Source organism: Anopheles merus, chromosome 2R (assembly GCF_017562075.2).
Source record: "Anopheles merus strain MAF chromosome 2R, AmerM5.1, whole genome shotgun sequence".
Classification (NCBI taxonomy): Eukaryota; Metazoa; Arthropoda; class Insecta; order Diptera; family Culicidae; genus Anopheles; species Anopheles merus.
This window is the reverse complement of record NC_054082.1, coordinates 42,672,736-42,696,806: the sequence shown is the minus strand read 5'-3', so window position 1 is coordinate 42,696,806 and position 24,071 is coordinate 42,672,736. Positions and strand designations below refer to the sequence as shown.

Below are 24,071 nucleotides of genomic sequence, written 5' to 3'. Positions count from 1 at the left end.
ATTGCCGATGTCGTCGCTACGAGCAAGCACACCCGCGATCCGCGTTTTATTTAATCCTACCACAAGCTTTATACACCTGTTTGTGTGTATGTGTGATGTTAGCGTCGGTCAGTTATGAGAGAGCTCGACTGAGAGGCGAGGGCAACTGCCCCGAACAGGAGAGATATTGTTCGTTCTGGTAGCGATGTTTCCGGAGCGAAATACTCTTTTAGTATGTGTTATCAAGAGTCAAGCCTAAGCAAAATGGGGAATGCCGTCCCTCCTGAATAAAAATAAAATCAAGAAACAAGCTTATAAAATCGAAACACGCTTACACATCGAATAAAATATGCTTTGAAATAATAATAGTTTTCATCAATTTTGGTTGCAATATTCCTTTTTTTTGTAATACCTCTCACGCCCTCTTGGCGCTCACTCTCTTTCGTTCGCTCACATGTGAAATCAATCAACTACCAGGCTGCTCCATTGTTCTCAAAAAGCTCCAAAAAGCTCTTTCAGTTAAATTGGTGTACGTTGTTTCCAATTTTATTGTGTTACTTTTTTAACACAATTCTGACTTTTACACAGTGATGAACTATGATATGAAACTGTTTAATGACAAAATTTAATCTTTTTTGCTTGCTACCGCTGATCGGTGAAGTTTGAGCTTCCTTCCCCTACTTTATGGGTGTGTAGAGCATTGTACTGTACGTACATGTGTTTGTGTACAGACAGAGCACACAATAACAGGGCCGTATGACTGTGTGCTGTTTATCATTCATCCTTCCAGGTGTGTTCGGTTGAACGATAGGTAAGCTTACACGAATATCCTTGCCACGATTTCCTGCGAATACACAACCTCGCACATCGGCATTATTTTCCACACCAATACATCGACCCACGGGCTCGTCTGGCCACCCGCCGTGTCCAATACAACTGCACACCACCAGCACGGTTCGCTTTTCATTGAGAGATTTTTCACTCGGTGCGTCTCGTTGCGACGGTGTCGGCTACGGCGTGGTACCGATTCATAACAGTTGGCGGTGGTGATTTGGCTAGAGCATTTTTTTTTCGTTGCGTTCTTTGCGTTTGACTTGTGGCAGTTAGTAAGGTAACGGCCCCCAGTTTTGTTGCCTGTAAGCGTTGCAAAGGAGCACACAAACTCTCCTCGCCATGCGCACCTGCTCGGACGAAAAGCTACTTGCTATCCAGTGGACACTTTCCGGATCGTTGCGTTTTCTATGGCGGAGAAACAGCACAAACAGCTCAAGCGATTGTTGGCATTTTGTTGAGGGCACCAGCATCCACACCTCAAGCGCTGCGTGTTACCCGCACGCTCGGAATTGGGATTTGGTGTGTTACTCGTGGCATTTTCGACCGTTATTCATCCGTGCATAATTTTTACACTGTCCTTTTTGAATAGATGACAATCCCGGCGCTGTTAAGCGATAAGTAACAACATGGTGTCGTACATGATTTTTGCAGAGTACGCAGTTGATGATTATCTCATCTCTAAGGTAAACGTTGATGTTTGTTATCTTGAGATTTTTTTTTCTTCGAAAAATGTTGCGTAGAATGCGTAGAAAAACTTTTTACATAGTACGTAGAATAAATTTCTGTTACATTTAAGTTAAGAGTAGATTAGACACGTTAAAAATACGTAATGGTAAAAAGACGATAGGAAAACTATCGTATTCTTCTCACTACTTTTACTTAGTACAAAATAAAAAGCATATTTTTTCTTGACAGTAATTCGAAAAACTAAGAAAAAGTTCTGTTATATCTTTAATCAACCATCATCATTGATGCTATTACACTGTGACGAATAAATATCTGATTATTTCCCAAATAGATATTTTATAAAGATCGCTGCTCTAATTCGTTTGCAGTAGATAGACAGCATCAAAGTTCTATGTGGGTCTTTCAAACAAAGCGCTTCCTTATGCCACGATCGATTATTTTTCGTGTTTATTTTCAAGCAAGCGTCATCGATGAAATAAACAACAAGATTTGTTTCGTTTAAACACATATGTATATTTTTAAATCTTTGTGTATTACACAAAATTTACACAATTTACTGATATTCACAATCACTTCACTCAATATTCATCTTCAATCAACGAATCAACTTGTGCAGCAGCAATGAGATTATTGCCGGCGTCCGTCTTTGAACGACAAAATCTCGTACGATGTCATGCATAAAAGTTTTACAGTTCCAAGTTCGGTACGAACAAGCCTTCAAGTTCCACCATGAACCCTACACATAGTGCTAATCAGACACAAAGTTCCAAAAAGTACCATTTGTTAAAAAGCTCCATAGCAAAGTAGTCTAGTTTAACACGAAAAGACAGCGATTGTTAAACAGAAACAGAATACGAGCCAATGAATGTGTGATTTGTCGTTTTGTGCTGATAACACACAAAAAGACAAGCAATAAAGAATTTTTTGAACCATTCCTCGCGAATAAAAAAACTACATTTATTGAAAAAAAAATCGATCCAATATATTTCAAGAAGCATTCAAAAATCATTTAGAAAGAAAAAAACATTTTTTTACACTTTTACACTCATCGTGTATTCAACATTCAACCTTTTTATCAAACTAAACTCGAAATAATATAGTTCTTATCAATAAAAACTGAAAAAAAGTCTTAAACATAAAATTAAACGATAAAACTGTACGATTCTAAAATTTAATTTAAAAGTCCTGCGACATTGCTAATGAATTTAAAAAATCTGTAACTTTAAATTGTTAACCTAAGGCTCAGCATTTGAAATTCACATAAGTGGCCGAACGGACGAGAAATTAAAATGAAACCGATGAATTGGATTAACTGTTGGTTTCATCTGTTTTTGACCAATTAGCGCTACATTTGAACTGCAGGAAAAACAAAGCACAGTGAACTACACTGAAATTAAATGGTCAAAAATGTGACAATCACTCGTTTTGAATATTTTCGAGCAGTTTAACCTCTTTTGACATTTGGTGATTCAACAACACAAAGGCGCGTTCCTGAAATTTCAAGTGAAACCGAAAACAAAACAATCGGCCTGCCTACCGGCTTGTTCGCAAAATTCGTGAGTATTTTTTCGGGTTTCTAGCGTGATTTAGTGACTACGCGTGAAGAGAATAATAATTTCGATACATTTATCGCATTACAACCGTAGGTACAGCATATCAGCGGCGGCGTCATCATGCCATCTGATCAGATTCAATATTCTGAGAAATATTACGACGATGTGTACGAGTACCGGCACGTAATTCTTCCTCCTGACTTGGCCAAATATGTTCCAAAAACGCATCTAATGACGGAAACGGAGTGGCGCAATTTAGGCGTACAGCAATCGCCTGGCTGGGTGCTGTACATGGTAACATAGATAATCTTTTTCCAGCTGTTGATTTTCGTAGGACGGTTGATGAATGATGTTATTTCATTCGTTTTTTTTTTTCGTAGATTCACTCACCTGAACCGCATGTGCTGCTATTTCGGCGTCCCCGGACGGATCTGGCACCACAATCATGAAAAGTAAAAACCGCACACACACACTCTCACTCAATTCTTGTACAGACAAGTCGTTTTTCATGGCTTTTCGACGATCTCTACGCTGGCAGTGGGTTTTGATATTTTTACGCAAGCTGTAAAACACATTCGCTTAGGTTTTGTTGACATTGCATTTAGTAATGCAGTCGACGGATAGCAGTTCTCTCCAAGAAAAGGGAAACAAATATCTAGCCGAGAGTAAAACGGCATTGAATTTTTCGGAAAGATAAAACGAACTGCCGGATTTGACGCGGAGATAAACAATGTTGAAATAAAAGGCGTTACAGCACATGTAAATATTACTTTAAATATGATCATACTGCGTTGACGTCGGTAAATAAAAGTTCACAAGAAACAGACGGAAGGCTTATTTGTCGAGGTGTTGTATTTGAAACGGTTTACCTTGTCTAGATACATTGGGCTTGGATTCTGCTAATATCAACCATACGATGTATACTATTGCCAACAAAATCCTAAAACAGGACACACCACACACGTTTGTGTGCAATTTTACACTGTCGGAACGGGAGCGATTTTCTTCGTCACAATCACGCAATGTTCAAACGTACACGTATGTTTATTACTGGTCAGTTATTGAGTGGATTGATATATGCGTGTTTTTTTTTTCGAACCTTCCGGTTCACTACACTTAAGTAAATATGTTTCAAAATTTTATGACGCTGTATTATTACAAGATTGATGAAATATTGAAGTATTTGCTTTTAATTGTCCTTCCTCTTTTGCACATGTACCCACTGGTACCTGATATTTGACACAGATGAGCAGATACAAATTTTATATTCCAAATTTATCTAAGAATTGTCGCATTACCACATGCGTGTATCAACAATGTCTAGTTTCTAAGATTTTCTGAAACCCGCTTATTTTGTCGCTGCCCATTTTGATGCTATTGCTAGTAGTAGTTTTGATTTTTATATATTTTTTTAAAGAGAATGCAACCGTCAAGGTAAAGGTGCAACTCTGCAGCGTACGATAGAAAAAAGTGTAGGGTATATTACAAACATGCAGTATTTGAGTAGGTAAAAGAAAGTACCACGTTCCGGCAACGGGTATCTTTCACAGATCGAAAATGTTTCTTTAATGTAATTATATTTCTAGACTAGAAATCAAGCTCTTTGGTATCGAATGAAAAGACTCACTTTTGTGCACTTAGGTTTAGGAAATCCTATCGGGTGAATTATGTGATAGTGTGCATCTTTAGAAAAGGCGGTGCCAGTATTAGTCATCAAACTGAAAACAAAGTTCTCGCTAGCCACAGCACGGGGCGCGCTGTGCGCAATAAAGCATCCTGTCTACCCTACTGCAGTTCGACCCCTTTTCGAAAGCCAACTACGTTTGCTTTGCTCTGCCTATTCTAACGCCCATGTCCATGATACGGTGTGTATTCCACGCGACTAGTATTGTCGCATGATGTTGCCAGCATACAAATGGTCGCTCTGTCTCTTTACGCTAAACTACGTGGCACCTAGTAACTACCAGACTTACGATGGCACAGTTTTTTGTTTTTTTGTTGTTGTTGTTCTCGTGTAGGTTTGGCCATTTGAGCAAGATGATGACGATGATGGTGATGATGATCATGTTGGTGAATTTGGCGGTGGTTCTATCCGATCCGAACGGGCACATATTGGTTTCGCAACGACGACACCGTGGTCCGCACTGCGATATCTGTGCCACAATTCGGATGCGCACCGCGGCAGTATCGTGGACACGGCCAGGAACGGTAAGTCGTTAGGAGTTATCCCACTGCCGAAAATTGCGTGACTGCACCAGTTGCGGCCGTGCAGTAGTAGTCTATAGAGCGATTAATCGTAGGAAGGCGGTCGACAGAGCGTGAATACGAACAGTATTGCGAAGAACAGTTCTGCTGCCTGTAGTGATAACATTAAGGCACATAGGATGTACTCCAGGCGTAGCCGGTGCAGCTGGTAAAAAAGAAGATATCCTACGCCCATTCCGCAGGGAATAGTGAGAAATACGGACAAAATTACTTGCCAGCCTACAAACAAAATAAAAAAAATCCCACGATTAGCATAGCATGTGGCGAATGTGATGACGGTAGAGGTAATATTTGTTACTGTAGACAAAGTTCAATCTCCCCCCCAAGATATTACGGGTACGCGGGTCAGACGTTGAGACTATTTATAAACACACGTAACCCTTGTTTGTTTCCCGTACCCCATCGCAACGATTTTGCCTGCGATGGCATACATTGCAGCTGCCGTTTGTCCAAAAACGTACTTACCGTGGTCGCTAAGACTGCCCCGCCTGCCGAGAATGATTCGGATCGTTTCTACCAAACACAGCGCCACTAGAATGCACGCCTCACGAAGCAGAATGTGATCCGGATACTTTAAATTGACTGCCTTCAGCGTGAGCATTCCCAGCTCGCAGGTAGCGAACATTCCGAAGTAGAACGAGTTGAGATATAGTAAAATCTCGTAAGTTAAGCTTGGATTTCCCATTGTTATTCCTGCGTGTTCACTCCGTTGCTAGGCTCCCCACCCGGGAAGGGGCGGCGAATTGTGCGCTGGTTTCCTCTGCGTACACTAGGGGTACATAATCATCCGGTGGTAGCTGGTGGACATCGATGCGCTTTGTCGGATCGAGGGGCTAAGCTCCACATCACCGATGGTGTAGGGAAGGCCTTTCTTTCCTGTACCGTCCGTGGGCCAGCCGGACGGGATTGGCGAGCACACGCTTCTAAACAGCTGGGCGATTGGGCTTCGAAATTATTAGTTTTCCTAGCTAAAGATACTTCACCAACATAAAATAGAAACCTCTAACACCAAAGTGCAGCTGGGACCAGGTTTGAAAGAAAAATGTTTATTTTTAGAACAAAACTGCGCCGAGTTCTATATGCCTAGGTTCTGTTTGACAGTTTTTTGCCTGTGGTTGGCAAGGATACGCACTACGGTAGGCCTATCGACCAAAATGAATGATGTAGAAAGTAGACAAAGTTTCATAAAACATGGAAATTATTCATTTTAATGCTTATCGTTAGCATTGGCGTTTTTCTGCATAAAAAATACGCACTACATCAAACATTGGTCCTAAATTTTCAAATTAGAACATACGCGTCAGTTTTAGCACAAATTGTTTAACCAATAACAAAAGTTCTCCTTCATATGAAATGGAATTTAGGATTTTATTCGGTACAAAAAGGAATTTAAAACCTCCGACGGGATAGCTTTCTACAGCAGCAATACATAGATCATGGTAGATGAACGTGTAGACGCTACTGCAGCATGTCATCATGGGCAGTCCGTTTTGTCGTGGGTCGTGATCACTGTGCGCACGGGCTTGACAGGTTGGTTCGACGGAAGCAGCTTTCTTGATGCTCACTTTTTCTTTGTTGCTCGTGGGAAACGGAAGCAAGTTGTTCGCTCATCGTGCCGTCGCTGATCGATTGGTGTGAGCAAGTGAGTGGCTGGCAGTGAAGTGTAATTGAAAATTACATAATTTTGGATTGTGTATCGGTGTTTAAAAGCTTCCCGAACGTAAAAGAAACAAGCGAAAATGGATGTTGCTGTGAAGCAAGAAATTAATGGGTCCCCGTTGCCGCAGCGTCCACAGCAGCAACCGCATGGTGGTGGTGGGGGTCCCGGCCCTATGCAAGGCAATAATCAAGCTGGGCCCGATCAGCACGGCCCAGGCGGCCCGGGCGGACCTGGTGGACCTGGTGGACCGGGTGGACCCGGCGGACCAGGCGGCCCGGGTGGACCGGGTGGACCGGGAAACAAGAATATGAACAGAAATAATCGCAACAATAGCAAGAATCGCCAGAGCATGCCGAATCGCAATCGCGGTCCGGGTGGTAATGCTGGTGGTGGCGGTGGTCCCGTAAACAATCGTCCCGGCAACAACGGAGGAAACCCTCAACAAATGGGAGGAGAGGATTTCGGTCCCAATCAGCACCAGAACCGGGGTGGCATGCATCGCGGCAACAACCGCGGAGGAAATGATGTGAGTAATGTACGCGTTAGCATTTTGCATTTCAAGATGGCGTCCGGGTAGAGCTAGAACACGCGCATATGGCGTAGTCTAGCAAAATGGCCGTTTTTACGGCGGTATCCAAAGAGTAATTACCACATAATGCAAGGCAATTATTGTTACAACCAAATCCTTTACATTTGTGGCGGTTGTTGTAAAACTGTCGAATTTTTTTCCTTTTTAATAATGTAATGTTCATGGTTAGCGTATAACTGCAAAGCGTCGATGTCTCATGAGCATTGTTGCAAGCAAACGCGCGTGTGATGGGTTGAAATAACGTGTTGGTTTTATGGTTTTATTTATTCAGATGGATAACAGTTTCGGCGATCGTCGGCGTGGCGGTGAAGCTTATTTTATCAACGAGAAGCTTCGCCAGCTGGCCGGACCGCTGTTCGAAATTCCACCGATCGAGGCACAGGATGTGAAATTTTCTGGCCGCAATCGGCTGTACGTCGGCAACCTGACCAACGATGTAACGGAGGAAGAGCTGGTTGATATGTTCAAAGTGTACGGCGAGATCAGCGAAGTGTTCATGAACAAGGAGAAAAATTACGCCTTTGTGCGCGTAGATTATCTCTCGAATGCTGAGGCGGCAAAGCGAGGCCTCGACGGTACCACGCGCAAGAACCGTGTGCTACGCGTACGATTTGCCCCGAATGCAACAGCGATCCGCGTCAAAAATCTGACACCGTACGTCACGAACGAGCTGCTGTACAAAGCATTCGAAGTGTTCGGACCACTCGAGCGAGCCGTCGTGCAGGTGGATGAGCGTGGTAAACCGACCGGCGAGGGCATTGTGGAGTTTAAGAACAAGCCCGGCGCGATGGCTGCTATACGATACTGTACGGAGAAATGCTATTTCCTGACCGCGTCACTGCGGCCAGTTATCGTGGAGCCCTACACGTACCAGGATGACAACGATGGGCTGCCGGAAAAGTCGCTCAACAAGAAGCAAAACGACTTCTTGAAGGCACGGCAGCAAGGGCCGCGCTTTGCCGAGCACGGTTCGTTCGAGTTCGAGTATGGCCAACGCTGGAAGCACATGCACGAACTGTTCAAGCAGAAGGCCGAATCGTTGAAGCGCGAGATGATCATGGAGGAGGAAAAGCTCGAAGCACAGATGGAATACGCTCGATATGAGCAGGAAACAGAGTTGCTGCGAGAGCGTAAGTATAATCTTATATGCCGTCAAATACAGGAGAGAGGGTCCGTGGGGGGGAGTTTACGCGGCACTAGTAACTCCTTTCCGTTCATTTTCCAGAACTGCGCCAACGCGAAATGGACCGCGATCGTCAGAAGGCTGAGTGGGAAATGAAGGAGCGCCAAGTGCAGGAGGCCCGTCAACGCAATGACATCCAGATTAAAACGGAACTCGAGGAAATGACTACCAGAATCAAACGATCGGATGAAGAATTGCATCGCAGACAAAAAGAAAACAACATGTTCATGCAGGTAATATGAAGCGAAAAAGAGTGTGTTCTATCGCTTTAAAGCATGGAGAGTTAACTCTTTTTTATTTGCACAGAATCGACAGATGAACATCATCGATCCCCAGCAACAAATGAACGATATGGGTGGTATGGGTAGTGGTGGCGATGGTGGTGGCGGCAGTGGCATCGATAACCGCCGTAACTTTGATATGATGAATCAAGTTGTCGGTGGTGGTGGCGGCGGCGGCGGCGGTGGCGGCAATGGTAACTTCGGCAACATGGTAAGTCGGTCTGTTTTTGTTCTTGATCTAGTGAACTTTTTTTTTCTGTTTTCACTATGCCGTTTCACTTTCTACTTCGGATCAATTGATTCACAAGTTAGTGGAGCGCCGTTATCATCTTCCTAAATGGTCCGCTAACGGAAGCAAATGCTTTTGTAGCACACACTTATAGGCGAGAAACATTTTTGGTGTTTATTTGATGAAGGCTTTTGAAATCGTATGCTTACGAATCATCGATACTGTTTACACAGGATGGATAACCAAATCTTCCGCTACTCTATTATCGATGGTTTCGGTATTTCTTGTTTATGTTTGCAACGACTATCGGTTGGTCATGAATGATGGTGATGGTGATTTGTTAGACAGCAATTAAACTCCATGCAGAGTTGTGAAAACATATGGCACGAATCTATATATTGTAGGAACTTTCCTACAAAACTCAGCTGGTTTATCATTAACTCGTTCTGGTCATAATGTCCGAGTCGTCCTCCACGTCATCTTCGCTAATATTGTTATGGTTTTTTCCATGATACCCAATTCGGTTACGCTGGACGAATTTTTTAAGTCGTAAATTTGTCAATTGTAATTGACTAACCATCATTTAGTTCGTAAGCGCGTGTGTATGTTGGAGTCATCATTGAAGTTATGTTTCTTGTCGTGTTTGGAAATTTGTTCTACTAGATGATGAAGATTTTGTATCTTTTTCTCTTGAATTTCGAAACGCACTATAATTACAAAAGCGTATAACGCTGACCTAGTAAAATCGTCATGTGTGCTGTACAGCATTAATCAATAACATATTTAAAGACGTTAGTGTAAGTTCTTCTCGCAGTCGATGTGGCAGAGCTGTAATTGTGCATTGAATTTTTCTATGAGAACTTATGGAAACCAATTATGAGACGTCGGTTAAATCACCAAAACTAATTATAGGTTTTTTTTTTATGAATCACTCTGAACGGTTCCTGGGAAATGTTCTTCATTTTACTGCTTTCTTGGCTTACTTCCAACATTGAAACAATTATTCAATAATCTTGTGTTAATCCCTGTTGGTCTTACGGAGATTCAAACGTGACTGCTTCGATAGAAGCTGTATGAGGTTCGAATCTCAACCCGTCGACCGTCGACTTGGGGTCGTTTTCGTGGTACAAATGCTCGGGTGAAAGATGCCAAAATTTCCCCTCAGCGCAGGTCCTTCACCTGTGTTATTACACTAAAGCGATTCCGCGCGGATGCATCGATGCTTGAGAATGAACGAGTGTTACTACGCTACCGCAATAATCGGTATTTGGCACACTTGGTGTGCGTTTACGCACACATCAATAACATCTGGTGCAAATTGCGGTTGCAAATTGACTTGGCAGTTTGTCACCTGTTTGGAATAAATACGATTGATTGGAGAATGGATAAACAACCGTTTTTTGTCGTTTTTACCATATATTGCTCCACTACTCGATTAGAATTATTTCTTTCTGTCGTTTTGTCGTATTTTATTTTGGATTGATTAGAAACAAACAAATGGTCTACAATTAATTCCTTTTATTTGTTATATCTGGGCCGGTCTGGTGGTACAGTCGTCTACTCATACGACGTAACAACATGCCCGTCATGGGTTCAAGTCCTGAATAGACCGTACCCCCATACGTAGGACTGACTATTCTGCTATGGTAACAATAAGTCACTGAACGCCAAGCTCACTTCATTAGTGGGTACAGGCAGGCCTTGACCGACAGCGGTTGTTGTGCCAAAGAAGAAGAAGAAGATTTGTTATATCTATTGCCCGCCCTACACAAGGGGTCGGCAAACTTTTCTACCGAAAGAGCCAAATTATATAACAATGCTAGAACTTGTTGAGCAAAACTAATAATGATAAAATGAGTGAAACTTTTATGAAAAGTATGAAGGTTTAAGATTGTTGCGATTTTTCTCAAATAATCCTAAAAATAACTTCTCTGGCTGGTGTTGAGGGTCTTTACGTTCGCAAATACTTAGCTCTAGCCGGTTAGTTATCAAAAAGTATGTTAATGCTTCTATCATATTATTGACTGATATGTTAGGGTTATGGGGCGATTGTAAGAGTTTTTTTTTGTCATGGCACACAACATATGAATATTATGGCATTGACATAAATATATTCAAAATTGATATAAACTGAATTTCTCATTCATCCAAGATGATGTTACATTTTTGCACGTATTTTCAACACATTATCGACTGGTTCATATTAGTTCAAAGATTACCATTTTGAAAATTTGTTCTCTATTCCGCTTTCTTTTTAATGCATATAATTGCATATAATCATACAAGAAGCGCTAAGGAAACCGTTTTATAAATAATCAAAAAGATTTGGTATTATGAGGTTCATAATACTCTAATTGTACAATATTATAATAGTCGTCAGTTTAAAATCATATTGACGAACAGTTATTTCAATATCTCTTCCCTGGTACTGCTTTGGTTCTCGTAATGGATTTCGTTGTTCGTGTGATAGGCTTTAAATAAAAGTAATGTATATTTAGTAATGCACTAAGTATCGGTAAATCTTAATACATTAATCCTGGAAATAGATGGTTGATGATTTCGGCGACAGTCCCGTGGCACAGTCGTCAACCACACGACTTCAATAAAGGCCCGTCGTGGGCTCAAGACTAGAATGGTCCGTCCGCCGTAGCAAGTACTGTCTATCCGGCTGCGTGGTACTAAATTAGTCTCGAAAGCCTGAATTGGCTGGCATGTTCGCGTAGGACGTTACGTTACGTTTTATTCGATGTAATCGGTCAAACGACTGAAGTTAAATCCATTAGGATTTAAAAACGCATTCCCATCATGGGATTCTAATGAAAAAATCTAACCTTCCGTACTATTGTTCCATGGATTGTTCCATTCTTATGTAACAATGTACAATTAAGAAGAATGCTTCGACAAGTTCGGTTGTTGCGCCTTAAAACAATATATTTTTAGCATAATTGCGTAATAAAGAAAAAAGTCGATTTTACTTTATTTTAAGAATTTAGCTGCGCATTTACCCTCTAATGGAGTACTCTAGATGTGTATGTGTGTTTATGAATTATGCATTATAGTTTTTAAATAGTTGCTTCTTTTTAAATGTCCGTCCAATCGTCGTCGAAGCTCTTTTGGTATCACATACTATTGATCTATTGACTTATCGCTCTAAAATCGCTTTGCGGTCTTGGTCTGCCTGCCTCAGGAGTGTCCAAAACCGCTTACGGTCTCGCGCCTTCGTCTGTCTATCATCAATCCGTTATCCCAGCCTTAATTGCGGACGCTTCCCAACAACTATTAATCGCTGACTATTGTTAATCTGCGTCGTGATCGTAGTTATAGGTAGATTTTTTGTATTAATTTCTACTGGATTCGTGTAAATCTTGCAAATGATATTTTTATAACATATGTCAAATCCACATCGTGAATTTATCAATTCCGCTACATCAATTCCGGTTGTGAGAGTAAAATAAGTGCCTATATAGAGAAATAGTTTCTGGCTTATGTTCGATAGCCGTGTGATAATCGACCAACCCCGTTGGTTCAGCATGAAACTGCATTTTTTGTGAAATATGCTTTAATTTATTCTTTACATTATTTATTCGTTCGCTCATTAAATTCAACTGACGCCTTTTAATTATTTATATTATCTTATCACATGTAGCTTAACTTAACACGTTGACCGCCCAACGTGTTTGAGTAAATTCCCTGTGAGGCCACAATAACCGATTCAGGGCCCGGCTCGCTTACTTGTACGTTAATGTTAATGTTCAGCGCCTCCTTCACTTCAATATGTTTTTTGTGCATGTAATTTATTGTTCTTCACACATGCCTTGCCTCGGTGCCTGTCTTAGGTTGGGTGAGCGAAACCAAACGTTCAATAGAGAAAAGTGTTGTTTTTATGCGTTTTTACATGAGCTGGTGTTCCACATGCTCGATTCACTCGTATTGCGTTGCTTTTCAAATTGTATGATACACAAAACTACACAAACAGATAAGAATTTACTATACTATTTAATCATCATATATTTTACGCTAATGAATAATTCCAAAACGCCGAAGCAAATACAAGCAGTGCGGGGAGAAACATCATCTACCACCCCTCACTTGCGTCGTGTGATCCCTCATGAGGACGTCACAAGGTGACAAGGTGGTGCAAAATAAACAAACCTCGTTTACCGGTACAAGGCAAACTATGGTTCATACTGTTTATTTGTAATACAAGGGCTAGAAGGATAACGAACTAACGATTGTTAAGACACCAGATTCCTGACAGTGAAAGACACTTCACGGAGGTTTTTAATCATAGGTTTGCGATATTTTGTTTCGTTTTACCTAACCAAAGAATGCGACTGAGGTTATTGAAACTATGAAAAATGCCTTTTTGAAACAGAGAAGACTACATTCTACTCTATCAAAGAACAGATAATATTATTTTAGCAAAGAAGAATATTATTACACTTATATGATACAAATTGAAATTGAATGACAAAACATTGGAATTAAACAAAATTGAGTGTTAAGCTTCAATTACTATTATTACACAATATTTTTTGCGAAAAATAAACAAAAATTAGTCCACTCTGGGAATGGGCCGGCAACAACGTGGTGCAGTTGTCCATCTAGAACGACTTAAAAATATTATGTTCGTCTTGGGTTCAAGTACCTTATCATGAAAAGTGTTGTCTCCCATACGTAGGACTGACTATCATGCTATGGGGAAAATAAATAAGTCACAAGTACTCAAGCCCATTAGTGGTACTGGCAGGCCTTGACCGCCAACGGTCCAAGAAGAAGAAGAAGAAATATCCATTCTGGACCTCCAAAAAAGGTCCTACCAATTTATATTTATACTCGAATTATCACCATCAATGACCATCACCGTACTCGTCGTTGCAAACATAACTATATTGTGACTATCATCGAACAATACAAATTGTTACTTCTGCTATACTTTTACTGGACAAATCAGGTTTTCGGCACGGAAATATTGCTTGATCGTTACAGAAGCGGTTTTACGAATTTATGCAATATATTTTTGCAGATAAAAAATCATACATACGAAACTACATATTCTTCCTTCCCATTTTATAAATGGATTAAGTCTATCCAGACGCTATTTGTATTTGTTGCATGTTGCAAACCCATGAAACGTTTAATGAAAATATATTATTCTGGTTTTATTGAATATATTGCAGCAAATTGCAATCATTATTCTATATTTGTTTTTGTTTTGTTTAACCCTAAATCTATGGATCCCGTTCATAGTCCTTAAATAGCATTGATGTAATGAAATGTGGAAAAAGAAGTATGCTTATCAGAATTAAGATATATAACGTTTGCCATTAAAACCCGAGCAATTGTGAAAATCGCCTTCAGTTACAATTGATTATTTTTAACATAAAGAAGCCCTTCGCTTTATAATATTCACCAATCTTGTGTTCATCAGAAACGTAAAAAAATTAACGCTTAACATAAAATAATTGGCATTAACGTCAGTTCTTTGTGTACTTGTCATGTACTTGTTAGCCTTAAATTAAGCGCTACGGAGCTATGTTGAAAGTAACAGTTTTTTATGTTTATATGTTGTATGAAAGTCGTTTCAACAACTGTTGGTCTGTTTGAACACAATTGTTTCAGTTGCTATCAAATCAATTTATATTATTTCACAATATTATGTATCTTATACCTTTTGATTTTGATGGTGATTTTATCGTTGACTATCGTCACACTTACCAGGATAGTAAAGTGTCCCACGTCTTATCGACCGCTTATTCAATCCTCCTTCATAAGCGTATAGAAAAGGATGCATTCTATCGGTCGCTTCTTTTTATATGAACCTATCGAACTTAACTATTTATTTCCTACATCCCTGATGTGAACAAACACACATCAGAACCACTAAAATATCGCTGTATTCTAATATTGCCTATACTTGTATACCCGCTCAGCTAAACAACATCATGATTTATGAGAAAATGTCGCCATTTAGCCAGCATACTCGTAAACTCCGCATCTAGATCAATCAATATTTTCGTACCGTCCATCGCTCTATGGGTCTTTTCGCACGGAAGAATGGCGTGTCTTATGAACGACATCTATTCAATATTTCAACAATTTACCATACCAATCATGTATGGGAAGGCATACAGAATGTTGTATGCTCTTCGTCTCCGGTACCACACGATTTTGGAAAGTTCGGTGCGTTCATCGTTTGGGTCGTCTGTCTTGTTCTTAATCGTTCGTTATTTTTATAAAGCAACCAACCCACACCCCTATTTAATATGCTCTTAATTTTGTTGAAATAAATAAATTATTATGATCCTGCCAATATAGGAACCGACCGTCCGAGATTACGATCACGGTCAAAACCGACCAACTCGGTTTGATGATGGACCGCAACCGCAGCAGCAACAGCAGCAACAGCAGCAAATGCATCAACAGCAACAACAACAGCAGCGTGGAAACAATTTCGGAGGCAATCGTAACAATTGGATGAACAATACACCAGATCGTCGTAACAACAATGATGATTTTCAAAACAAGCGCCGACGCTTTTAAAGACACATTTCAGTGAAAAAATTGATTCATAGCGTGGTGTAAAAATCATCGCTGATATTCTCTGTTATATGTCTCTTGAGAAAAGATCAATACGATCTTACTCCATCAAAACGTGCAAACTCTTAACTACCTGTGCGAGGGACTTCAGAAACTTGTTTACGACTCCTATCGTATTCAACAATTATTTTCCTTCGTGAAATGATTTGACTTTCAATATGGAAACAGAGAGCAAATTTTGACACTTTTATGTTCAACTATTCCCATTGACTTGACTTTATCCATCATTGCGAGTTTTTTAAATCTCTCACTATCGTCAGGATGGTGACGTGTGGATAGCGTTTGTGATTACAGGTTTACCATTTTTCCTTCAGATATTTTTCACCAAATATATGTGTCAATATCAGTTTGATTTTAGTAAAAAACTACAAGTCCTCTTTGAAACCATCATTTATTTCTATAACCATAAACACTTGATCTTGATCTCTTTGGGATGGAAAAATGGGTTGTCTTCTTTTCCCGATGAATAATGAATGTCGCCACTTTTCCAGGCAGATAGGCATGTACTACTACCGACGGAAAAGAACCACAAATAATTTAGTATCCTGGACAAACAATTGTTCGATATAAACAAAACAAATTAGCCAAGTAAGATAATATCCCCATCGAGGGTAGTATAAACTTTTATCAATCGCTAAGGAATAATGTATGTATGTATGACCATTTTTAAATTGATCCTATAGAATACACTAACTCAGTGTAACAAATAAAAGAAAGTAAATTAACTACTGTACTATTTAAACAACTTGGAAACAACTTTTGAAAAAAAAAACAAATGATGAAAATAATGAACATTATGTTAAAATTGCAGTAATTGCTTCATCAAAATGTAAACCCGGAGAAAAAGATTCACTTCTCTGTGTATGTGGTGTATACTAGTATATTATGTCTAGATCAATTCTTAATACTAACGCTGTGCGGGATCGTTTTTCTACATCTATATTTCTACTTTAGGAGGTATTTCTACATATTTTTAGAGTGGATGAGAAGATCGAACAACTAACTGATGCTTAAATATTTATTTCTCTTTTTTGTGACAAATTTCTTCGTTTAAATATCCAATTAGATGAACATGCGGCTCCGAGTAAGATTAGCCTTGACGACATTTTGACCCAAACGTTTGGGTTCTTAATTAAGAGCAAAACGTCAAACGGGTCGAAGTGTCGTGCCTGAAAGAATCGTCGTACCGTCTATGACATCCTAACTTGCAAAATTTAAGACGTTTTAAACAGGCCTATAATTAAAAGCAAAGTTTATAGTGTTAACGATATCATACGATCACCAATGATCATTTTGCTACGAACATACTGGCTACACGTTGAGCTAGAACTGAGAATGATTTTTTGTGCTTACTTAAACATTTAACAACCCTATAATTCTATATGTTTCATTTAGTGTGTCTGTCCCCTTCCAATCATATATAGTCATCAGTCATCACCCGCCTGAAGAGTTTGTGACATAACTGGCGTTAACATTGATTAAAATTGATCAGATGAATAATGTGTTTTTTTTTTAATCAACCTTAAGATCAGGTTGCAAAGCAAAACTAATAATATATTACAAACATACATCATTGGAATACGAATATAAGAGAATAGCAAATGTATAAGAACAATTCTGTGTATTGTTGTGTTATTATTCAAAGGGGATCCTCTTTGGTATTTTAAATGTGGTTGTCCATTTATTCATTTAGTATTCATGTTGTGAATTACCTGATTCTTAATTGTACTGAATTGGGTAGTTTTTAAATTTAATTTCAAATCAAACCGCTTACTTACTACTAACTAAAAACAAAACAAATGACTAATTGTCGCTTGTTGAGATTTGTCAATTAACGATTAGCCTTACTACACTTTTTGTTGTTTTAATTTTGTAGATGGTGTGTATTAACGTTCTTATGTTCTTATCTGATTATTCATGTCATTATTAAAATCACATCATTAGGATTCAATTTATGTTGTTTGACATTTGTTTCCATAATTGAATGTTAGTAGAGTCTCTGCATGAAATCATTCGTGATTTTGATTAAATTTTTCACAAATTATATACAAAACTAATCATGTAATGATTTTACCCTTTCAAGAACCTGCACGTAGATTCGTCTCTAAATGCATTTAAGTTTAAATTACAGGTAGTCCCAGAGATACGCGGTACCTTTGTATATTGGGTACCGTGTGAGGGTGTGAGATGCGGGGTTTTCTAAATTTGAGAATTTTTGCACTGATTTGAAAATTGTAATTGGTTTGACATGTCAATTGTCAAATACTAAATAAATGGCAGTTGTTCAAATTTATTTAAAACGAATATTAGATATATTCCAGCTGGAAACCACGAACTTCGACATACGAGGCTCCTCCGCATTTATAGTCTGCATTTACAGCATCGCGTATCTCGGGGACAACTTGTACATTTAAAAAATATATTTACCAATTGCTTTTGCGATGCTATAAATGTAAATCTATTTTGTTGACATTTCAAGTATTAGGATTAGGCATTGAACAAGTCGCGACCATGCGTCGTACGTCGTACGTGATCTTTTCAACTATTTAATGTGGTATTTTTTATTGGCTTAAACTCTTCAAACTGTCCTCTGTGCAACGCAGCATAACATTGGTGTGTAATATGAGCTATTAGTATAAACACGTTATTATACATAAACACCTTTTTGTCTATGATGGGGAAGTTAGTCCGCTTTTGATCAGCCTCGAAAATATGCAAAGACAATCCTGGAGGATTGAAAATCGTTATTACAAGAATAGCGTCATGCCTGCTACTGAAGTTGGAAGTCGTCGTGCGGGACTGTGCTTAACAATGTTTCTTTATTGACTTTGTGAAACGATGGAAGATCATTATCGCTGGTAGTTTAGAACGTCAAATGATGGAGCAAAATAGAGTTCATACAACGCTTTCGTCTACACGAGGTTATTGGATTCAAAAGAACTTGTTTGCCGCAAGTGCGTGATACGCCTACACCGTCTGCTTCCACATATCGTCAATATATCGTCGTGGCTAAGTGATGATGCATTCTCGATTTTATGCCGCGTCACATACGGCATAATATCTATATCTTCTCTCATCTTGTTGCCGCTGGTTGGTGTGTGCCAACGCGTATGTTTATATAGGTAATATAAAAATTATATAGTTAATGCACAATTTTCACATCTATGTTTTATTAATTTTAAGCTAATCGAATAAGAATTTCGTTTTATTTATTTTAACAGCTAAAACGCTTAATGAAAACTGGAAAAAAGAGCAGTAAATAATAATACGTATACTGTTATAGTTTGCTTGGAAAATATTTGAACATTGATCGGATTACTGATAGTTTTTAGGAAAACTTCAACGTGTTACCGATCGTCTAGTTTCTTCGTATTAAAAATATCTATTGTTTCGTGTATTCTTTAAGCCGGTCTCGTAGTACAGTCGTCAACTCGTACGACTTATCGACATGCCCGTCATGGGTTCAAGCCCCAAATGGACCGTGCCGCCTTTCGTAGGACTGACTATCCTGCTATGGGGGGATCAATAAGTCACTGAAAGCCAAACCCACAAGTAGTGTGGTACAGGCAGGCCTTGACCGGCAACGGTTGTTGAGCCAAAAAAGAAGAAGAAGAAGAAGAATTGTTTCGTGGCAACTTGTGATATGCTCATTAGGAAACACTTGTGTCGTATGTAAGGTGTATATGACATCAACTTCGCATATGCTACCACCATGTAGCCCCAATATGTTAGAAATTAACTTGTTCAAGTGACAAATAAAAATTGGATTTCGTATGACACAATTCATACAAACAAAATATGCAAACAATACGAGCTATTTTACATGCATAAATGTTTTCTTCGATATTATTTTGGCCGAACTTGCCAAGGGGATCATTTTACATTCATAAATGATATTATTCGATATTATTTTGGCCGAACTTGCCAGGAGGATCATTTTTGAATGATTTTTACATAAAAAAGAATTCTATTAATCAATTCGATAAATGTTTCAAGATTTGCGTGTCCATGCACTGTTGATCTTACATTAATTTATAATATGCTCATGATTGCGCAAAATGTTCAGAAATTACAATAAATGAACATCATATAAAACATTTTTGTAATATAAAAATATTTTACGTTACATTAACACAAGGCATAAAACATGTATGTTTTGTTGTCTGTATGATGTTATGTTGGATATTCCCGTTATCGTAATAGGTTTATTGTCGAAAACTGTTAAAATGCATGTAGAGAGTAACTACAAAACATAGCAGTTTGGAGTTCCATTTTGTAAAGAGAGTGGGAACATAGCATACATAATATGGTATGATCATGATCATACTGCTCCTTAGAACCGACACGTATTGATTGAGCACAATGTGTATGTGTTGACGTTGAAATTAAGCAACGCATGTTACAATAGTTTTACAGTTATTATTTGTGTTCCAACTATTTTGATATCCATTCGATTCGAATCAATAACATTATAATACAAAGCGAGCGTTTCCATTTGTCATTAATTTTTTTTCCCAGACAATAATATAATTATTACAATATATACAAATTCAATGTGGAATCGGTTTTAAATTTTCATTACAGGTGTTTTCAGGGGTTCTCATAATTTTGGGACACTTTCTTGGCTTTTTCTTGCGGGAAATAAATTGTATGTGACGAGAATTGAACTCTGTAGTACCCTTTTTGAATATTCACATTGGAAATTCTTATTTAATATGTGCAAAAATGCGTAACACAAAGTATAAGTTTGTTTTCCCAGAGGAAAAAGTCAAGGAAAGTGTCTAAAATTCGGAGACCCTAGGAAATCCTGTAACAACATACCTTTCATTTTCATTAATTAGATTCATTATTGCTGCCCTAAAGCTCGTCGCTGATTTAATTGATTAGCAAATTGCTGCATTGAGCTTCACCGGATGGATGCTAATTTGCAACATTAGCAATTAGTATCAGCTTGTTGTGTGTGTGTTTTTTTTTTTCTATTTCTCAAGTTATATTTTTGTATATTTTGTCCGTTTGGCTGTAGACCGTAAAATTCCATTAAATAAGTATTTTAAACTAAAGGGTTTGATTTGCGAGCATTTAGAAGTATAATATTCTTATGTAGAAATATTTATTCAACAAAATTTATTATGCAAATACAAATCCTTGAAATCGTCCATGCAGCTCTGCTGTCTATATGAAATATTCAACATCAATACAATCCGATTTGGATTGATTGGAAAACATGTTCAATAAATGTTCAAACGATTGTTAAGGAACTGAACTGAAGTATTATTTATTTTGTAATAGATTTTTATAATAATACGGAAGTTTACGAAAGTATAGAGGTATTTTTTAAGTAATTAAGGTTTATTGTACGACTTGGAAACACATCGTATCGTACCCTACCATCCATCAATGTTGAAAACTTTTTCGAGATAAATTCAAATTGTTTGTATCGTATCATATGTTGCATTATAAAGCATCATAAAACCAAAAAATTGCTGCAAGAAAAGTTATTAAAAGGCATATGGTTCCATAGGTGCTGTTACGGATTGTGGGTTTCACTATTGCCCCTACACTGATAGCCCATAGATCCTCACTTCAATGGAGATTGTTATTTGTATAACTATTTGCGAATCGTATTATCTGTGAATCAAACATGCAACTGTGCAAGATGATCGAGTTCGGTCGAAATGAACAGCGCCTGTATTGAACACTCAATGAATGTTCATTATATTATATCAAAATTATTATAATAAGAAGGGTGAACAAAAAAAAAAAACACATTCAAAACATTCTTCAAACAATTTGTTAGGTAAATAAAATAAACAAGATTAGTCATAATCTTTTAAAAATTGACTTGCGCGCGCATTTCAACATTTTGAAGGAACGTAATTCGCTAAAATCTACTCTCAGAACGGTGAAATTCTAACGAATTTTGTTTTTACTTCCATTCTTCTGCACCTACATTTTACTATGAACAATGTGACGCATCGGATAGTTTGAACAAGAATACTTAAGCGAACTGCTAAGACTGCTTGGAACTGGATCAAGGGACAATGCGCAGGTAAATAATGAGTTATTGATACTATAAAAACATGTTAAAATACATCCATTATTTCTTGCAGGGTCCAAATAACATCAACATGAAAGGAAAGACAGCGAATAAAAAGAAAACATTCAGAGGAGGTAAGCACATCCTTCTTTTGCTTGAAATCATGTGATAAATATTGATATGTGTTAATGTATGTTTTTGCTTCTTGTTTGTTTTAGGACCTAGACCGAATAAATGAACTTTTTTCTTCAATTCAGTTGACACTGTAAATAGAGGTATATTTTAATCAAATCTTGATCTATATTTCACTTCAATATTGGAAAGTTTTACGAATTCAATTAGAAACGATTCATTAATCGGGTTGTATTTTTTCCATACTAAATAAAACATTGGACTTCATTGTTTATAACGGGTGACATAATTGTGTAAAATGGTACACATAAACATTGTTTTGTTCATTAAGCAATACGGACTTCGCTCGTCCCTTATGAATACGAAAAAATGTTGTCGTTTTTCTGCTTAAGAAAAGATACTACATTGTTAAGCATCGTTCATTACAAACTTCAACCGTTGCTTGATAAAGATCTTGTTTTCCTAGACAATTCTAACAAAAATGAGCTGATCTTTCGAAATATCCCAGCGACATCGTGCATCTTTGAAACTCTTCATAAAGCAAACTAATTTGAATCGTAAAACATTTCTTTCATTAATATATGTAATATTTATGCTATGATGAAACATTTTGGTCCGTGTTTATGAAATTCTATGATTATTCAAGAACTTATTTTTCTGATCAAATTACGAAAATTGCTTTCCTAATTTTGAAAAAATAACAAACTATAATATTTGCGAACTTTTTATTTTTTTCTTCATTTCCAGAAACTTTTGAATCTTAAAACGCCTCTGCGTGTAATTTCAAAGTAAGTAAATACTATAATAAGCGGCAACCGAATAACAATTTTAGTTATAAAGGTATACATTGCTTTACAAATGTACTTTGTATTGAAATACTGCATTTTATAGTAAAACCTTTTGGGATTTTATTCAATTTTGAAGAAAAATTACTTCTTAATTTGTAAAGCTATAACATACACATACTCACAACGTTAGAACATTACAACTATCCTAACATTCTTAATCGAAAATCCTCAACTTGGTAGCCTTTTTGGTAAACGCTACAAAATTTTGCTATTCAAATACATGTGAAGTTTTGTGAACTTATACATATTACTTATGTTGTTGCTCTCAATGATGAAAGAATTACCGTTTGAACGTCATGAAACAATTTCTTCGGCTGCTTAAACTCATTACAAAAACTACTTTTAGTCTGACGAATGCAACAACGAAAAATTATCCCCCAAAATGAGTGTTCATAATGGACGTAGAGTATACTAACGATTTTGTTTCTTCTTGTTTTATGGCAGGATTTCCGAAGGATCACACAAGTCATCCGGAAACAGTGGATCCACCAACTGGAAAGGTAAGAAATATTTTGAAAAATCGTTTGATAGTGAATGTTGGTGCTCTCAATGATGAAAGAATTACCGTTTGAACGTCATGAAACAATTTCATCGGCTGCTTAAACTCATTCCAAAAACTATTTTTAGTCTGATGAATGCCACAACGAAAAATCAGCTTCCGAAACGAGTGTTGATATTGGACGAAGAGTATACTAACGATTTTGTTTCTTCTTGTTTTATGGCAGGATTTCCGAAGGATCACACAAGTCATCCGGAATCAGTGGATCCACCAACTGGAAAGGTAAGAAATGTTTTAAAAAATCGTTTGATAGTGAATGTTGGTGCTCTCAATGATGAAAGAATTACCGTTTGAACGTCATGAAACAATTTCATCGGCTGCTTAAACTCATTACAAAAACTATTTTTAGTCTGATGAATGCCACAACGAAAAATCAGCTTCCGAAACGAGTGTTGATATTGGACGAAGAGTATACTAACGATTTTGTTTCTTCTTGTTTTATGGCAGGATTTCCGAAGGATTGCACAAGTCATCCGGAATCAGTGGATCCACCAACTGAAAAGGTAAGAAATGTTTTAAAAAATCGTTTGATAGTGAATGTTGGTGCTCTCAATGATGAAAGAATTACCGTTTGAACGTCATGAAACAATTTCATCGGCTGCTTAAACTCATTACAAAAACTATTTTTAGTCTGA

General features: G+C 37.9%; 3 protein-coding genes and 1 non-coding gene across 5 annotated transcripts; 3 read left to right on the top strand and 1 right to left on the bottom strand.

Moving 5' to 3' along the window:
- Window positions 1-2,943: 2,943 nt before the first annotated feature.
- Window positions 2,944-3,877, top strand: LOC121589490 (cyclin-dependent kinases regulatory subunit-like). Its single transcript, XM_041908435.1, has 3 exons — window positions 2,944-3,056; window positions 3,147-3,347; window positions 3,434-3,877. The coding sequence occupies exons 2-3, from the start codon at window positions 3,174-3,176 to the stop codon at window positions 3,500-3,502; spliced, it is 243 nt and encodes an 80-aa protein (XP_041764369.1). The 5' UTR covers window positions 2,944-3,056; window positions 3,147-3,173; the 3' UTR covers window positions 3,503-3,877.
- Window positions 3,878-3,887: 10 nt separating this feature from the next.
- Window positions 3,888-6,416, bottom strand: LOC121589489 (transmembrane protein 216-like). The gene is made up of 2 exons (XM_041908434.1): window positions 5,784-6,416; window positions 3,888-5,537 (listed from the first exon to the last, which is right to left on the bottom strand). Exons 1-2 carry the CDS (start codon window positions 6,001-6,003, stop codon window positions 5,344-5,346), a joined length of 414 nt encoding a protein of 137 aa, XP_041764368.1. The 5' UTR covers window positions 6,004-6,416; the 3' UTR covers window positions 3,888-5,343.
- Window positions 6,417-6,874: 458 nt separating this feature from the next.
- Window positions 6,875-23,361, top strand: LOC121588629 (hrp65 protein-like). Of its 2 annotated transcripts, XM_041906775.1 has the most exons (9): window positions 6,875-7,504; window positions 7,839-8,697; window positions 8,793-8,983; window positions 9,057-9,242; window positions 21,844-21,909; window positions 21,971-22,031; window positions 22,116-22,172; window positions 22,777-22,817; window positions 23,322-23,361. In XM_041906775.1, exons 1-7 carry the CDS (start codon window positions 7,058-7,060, stop codon window positions 22,133-22,135), a joined length of 1,830 nt encoding a protein of 609 aa, XP_041762709.1. In that variant the 5' UTR covers window positions 6,875-7,057; the 3' UTR covers window positions 22,136-22,172; window positions 22,777-22,817; window positions 23,322-23,361. The 2 variants fall into 2 exon arrangements, with proteins under 2 accessions (XP_041762709.1, XP_041762708.1); XM_041906774.1 differs by lacking the exons at window positions 21,844-21,909; window positions 21,971-22,031; window positions 22,116-22,172; window positions 22,777-22,817; window positions 23,322-23,361 and adding an exon at window positions 15,579-16,999.
- LOC121591197 lies at window positions 22,622-22,694 on the top strand. Its single transcript, XR_006004526.1, has one exon. It is a non-coding gene; the product is annotated as a small nucleolar RNA SNORD18 (small nucleolar RNA).
- Window positions 23,362-24,071: the final 710 nt, after the last annotated feature.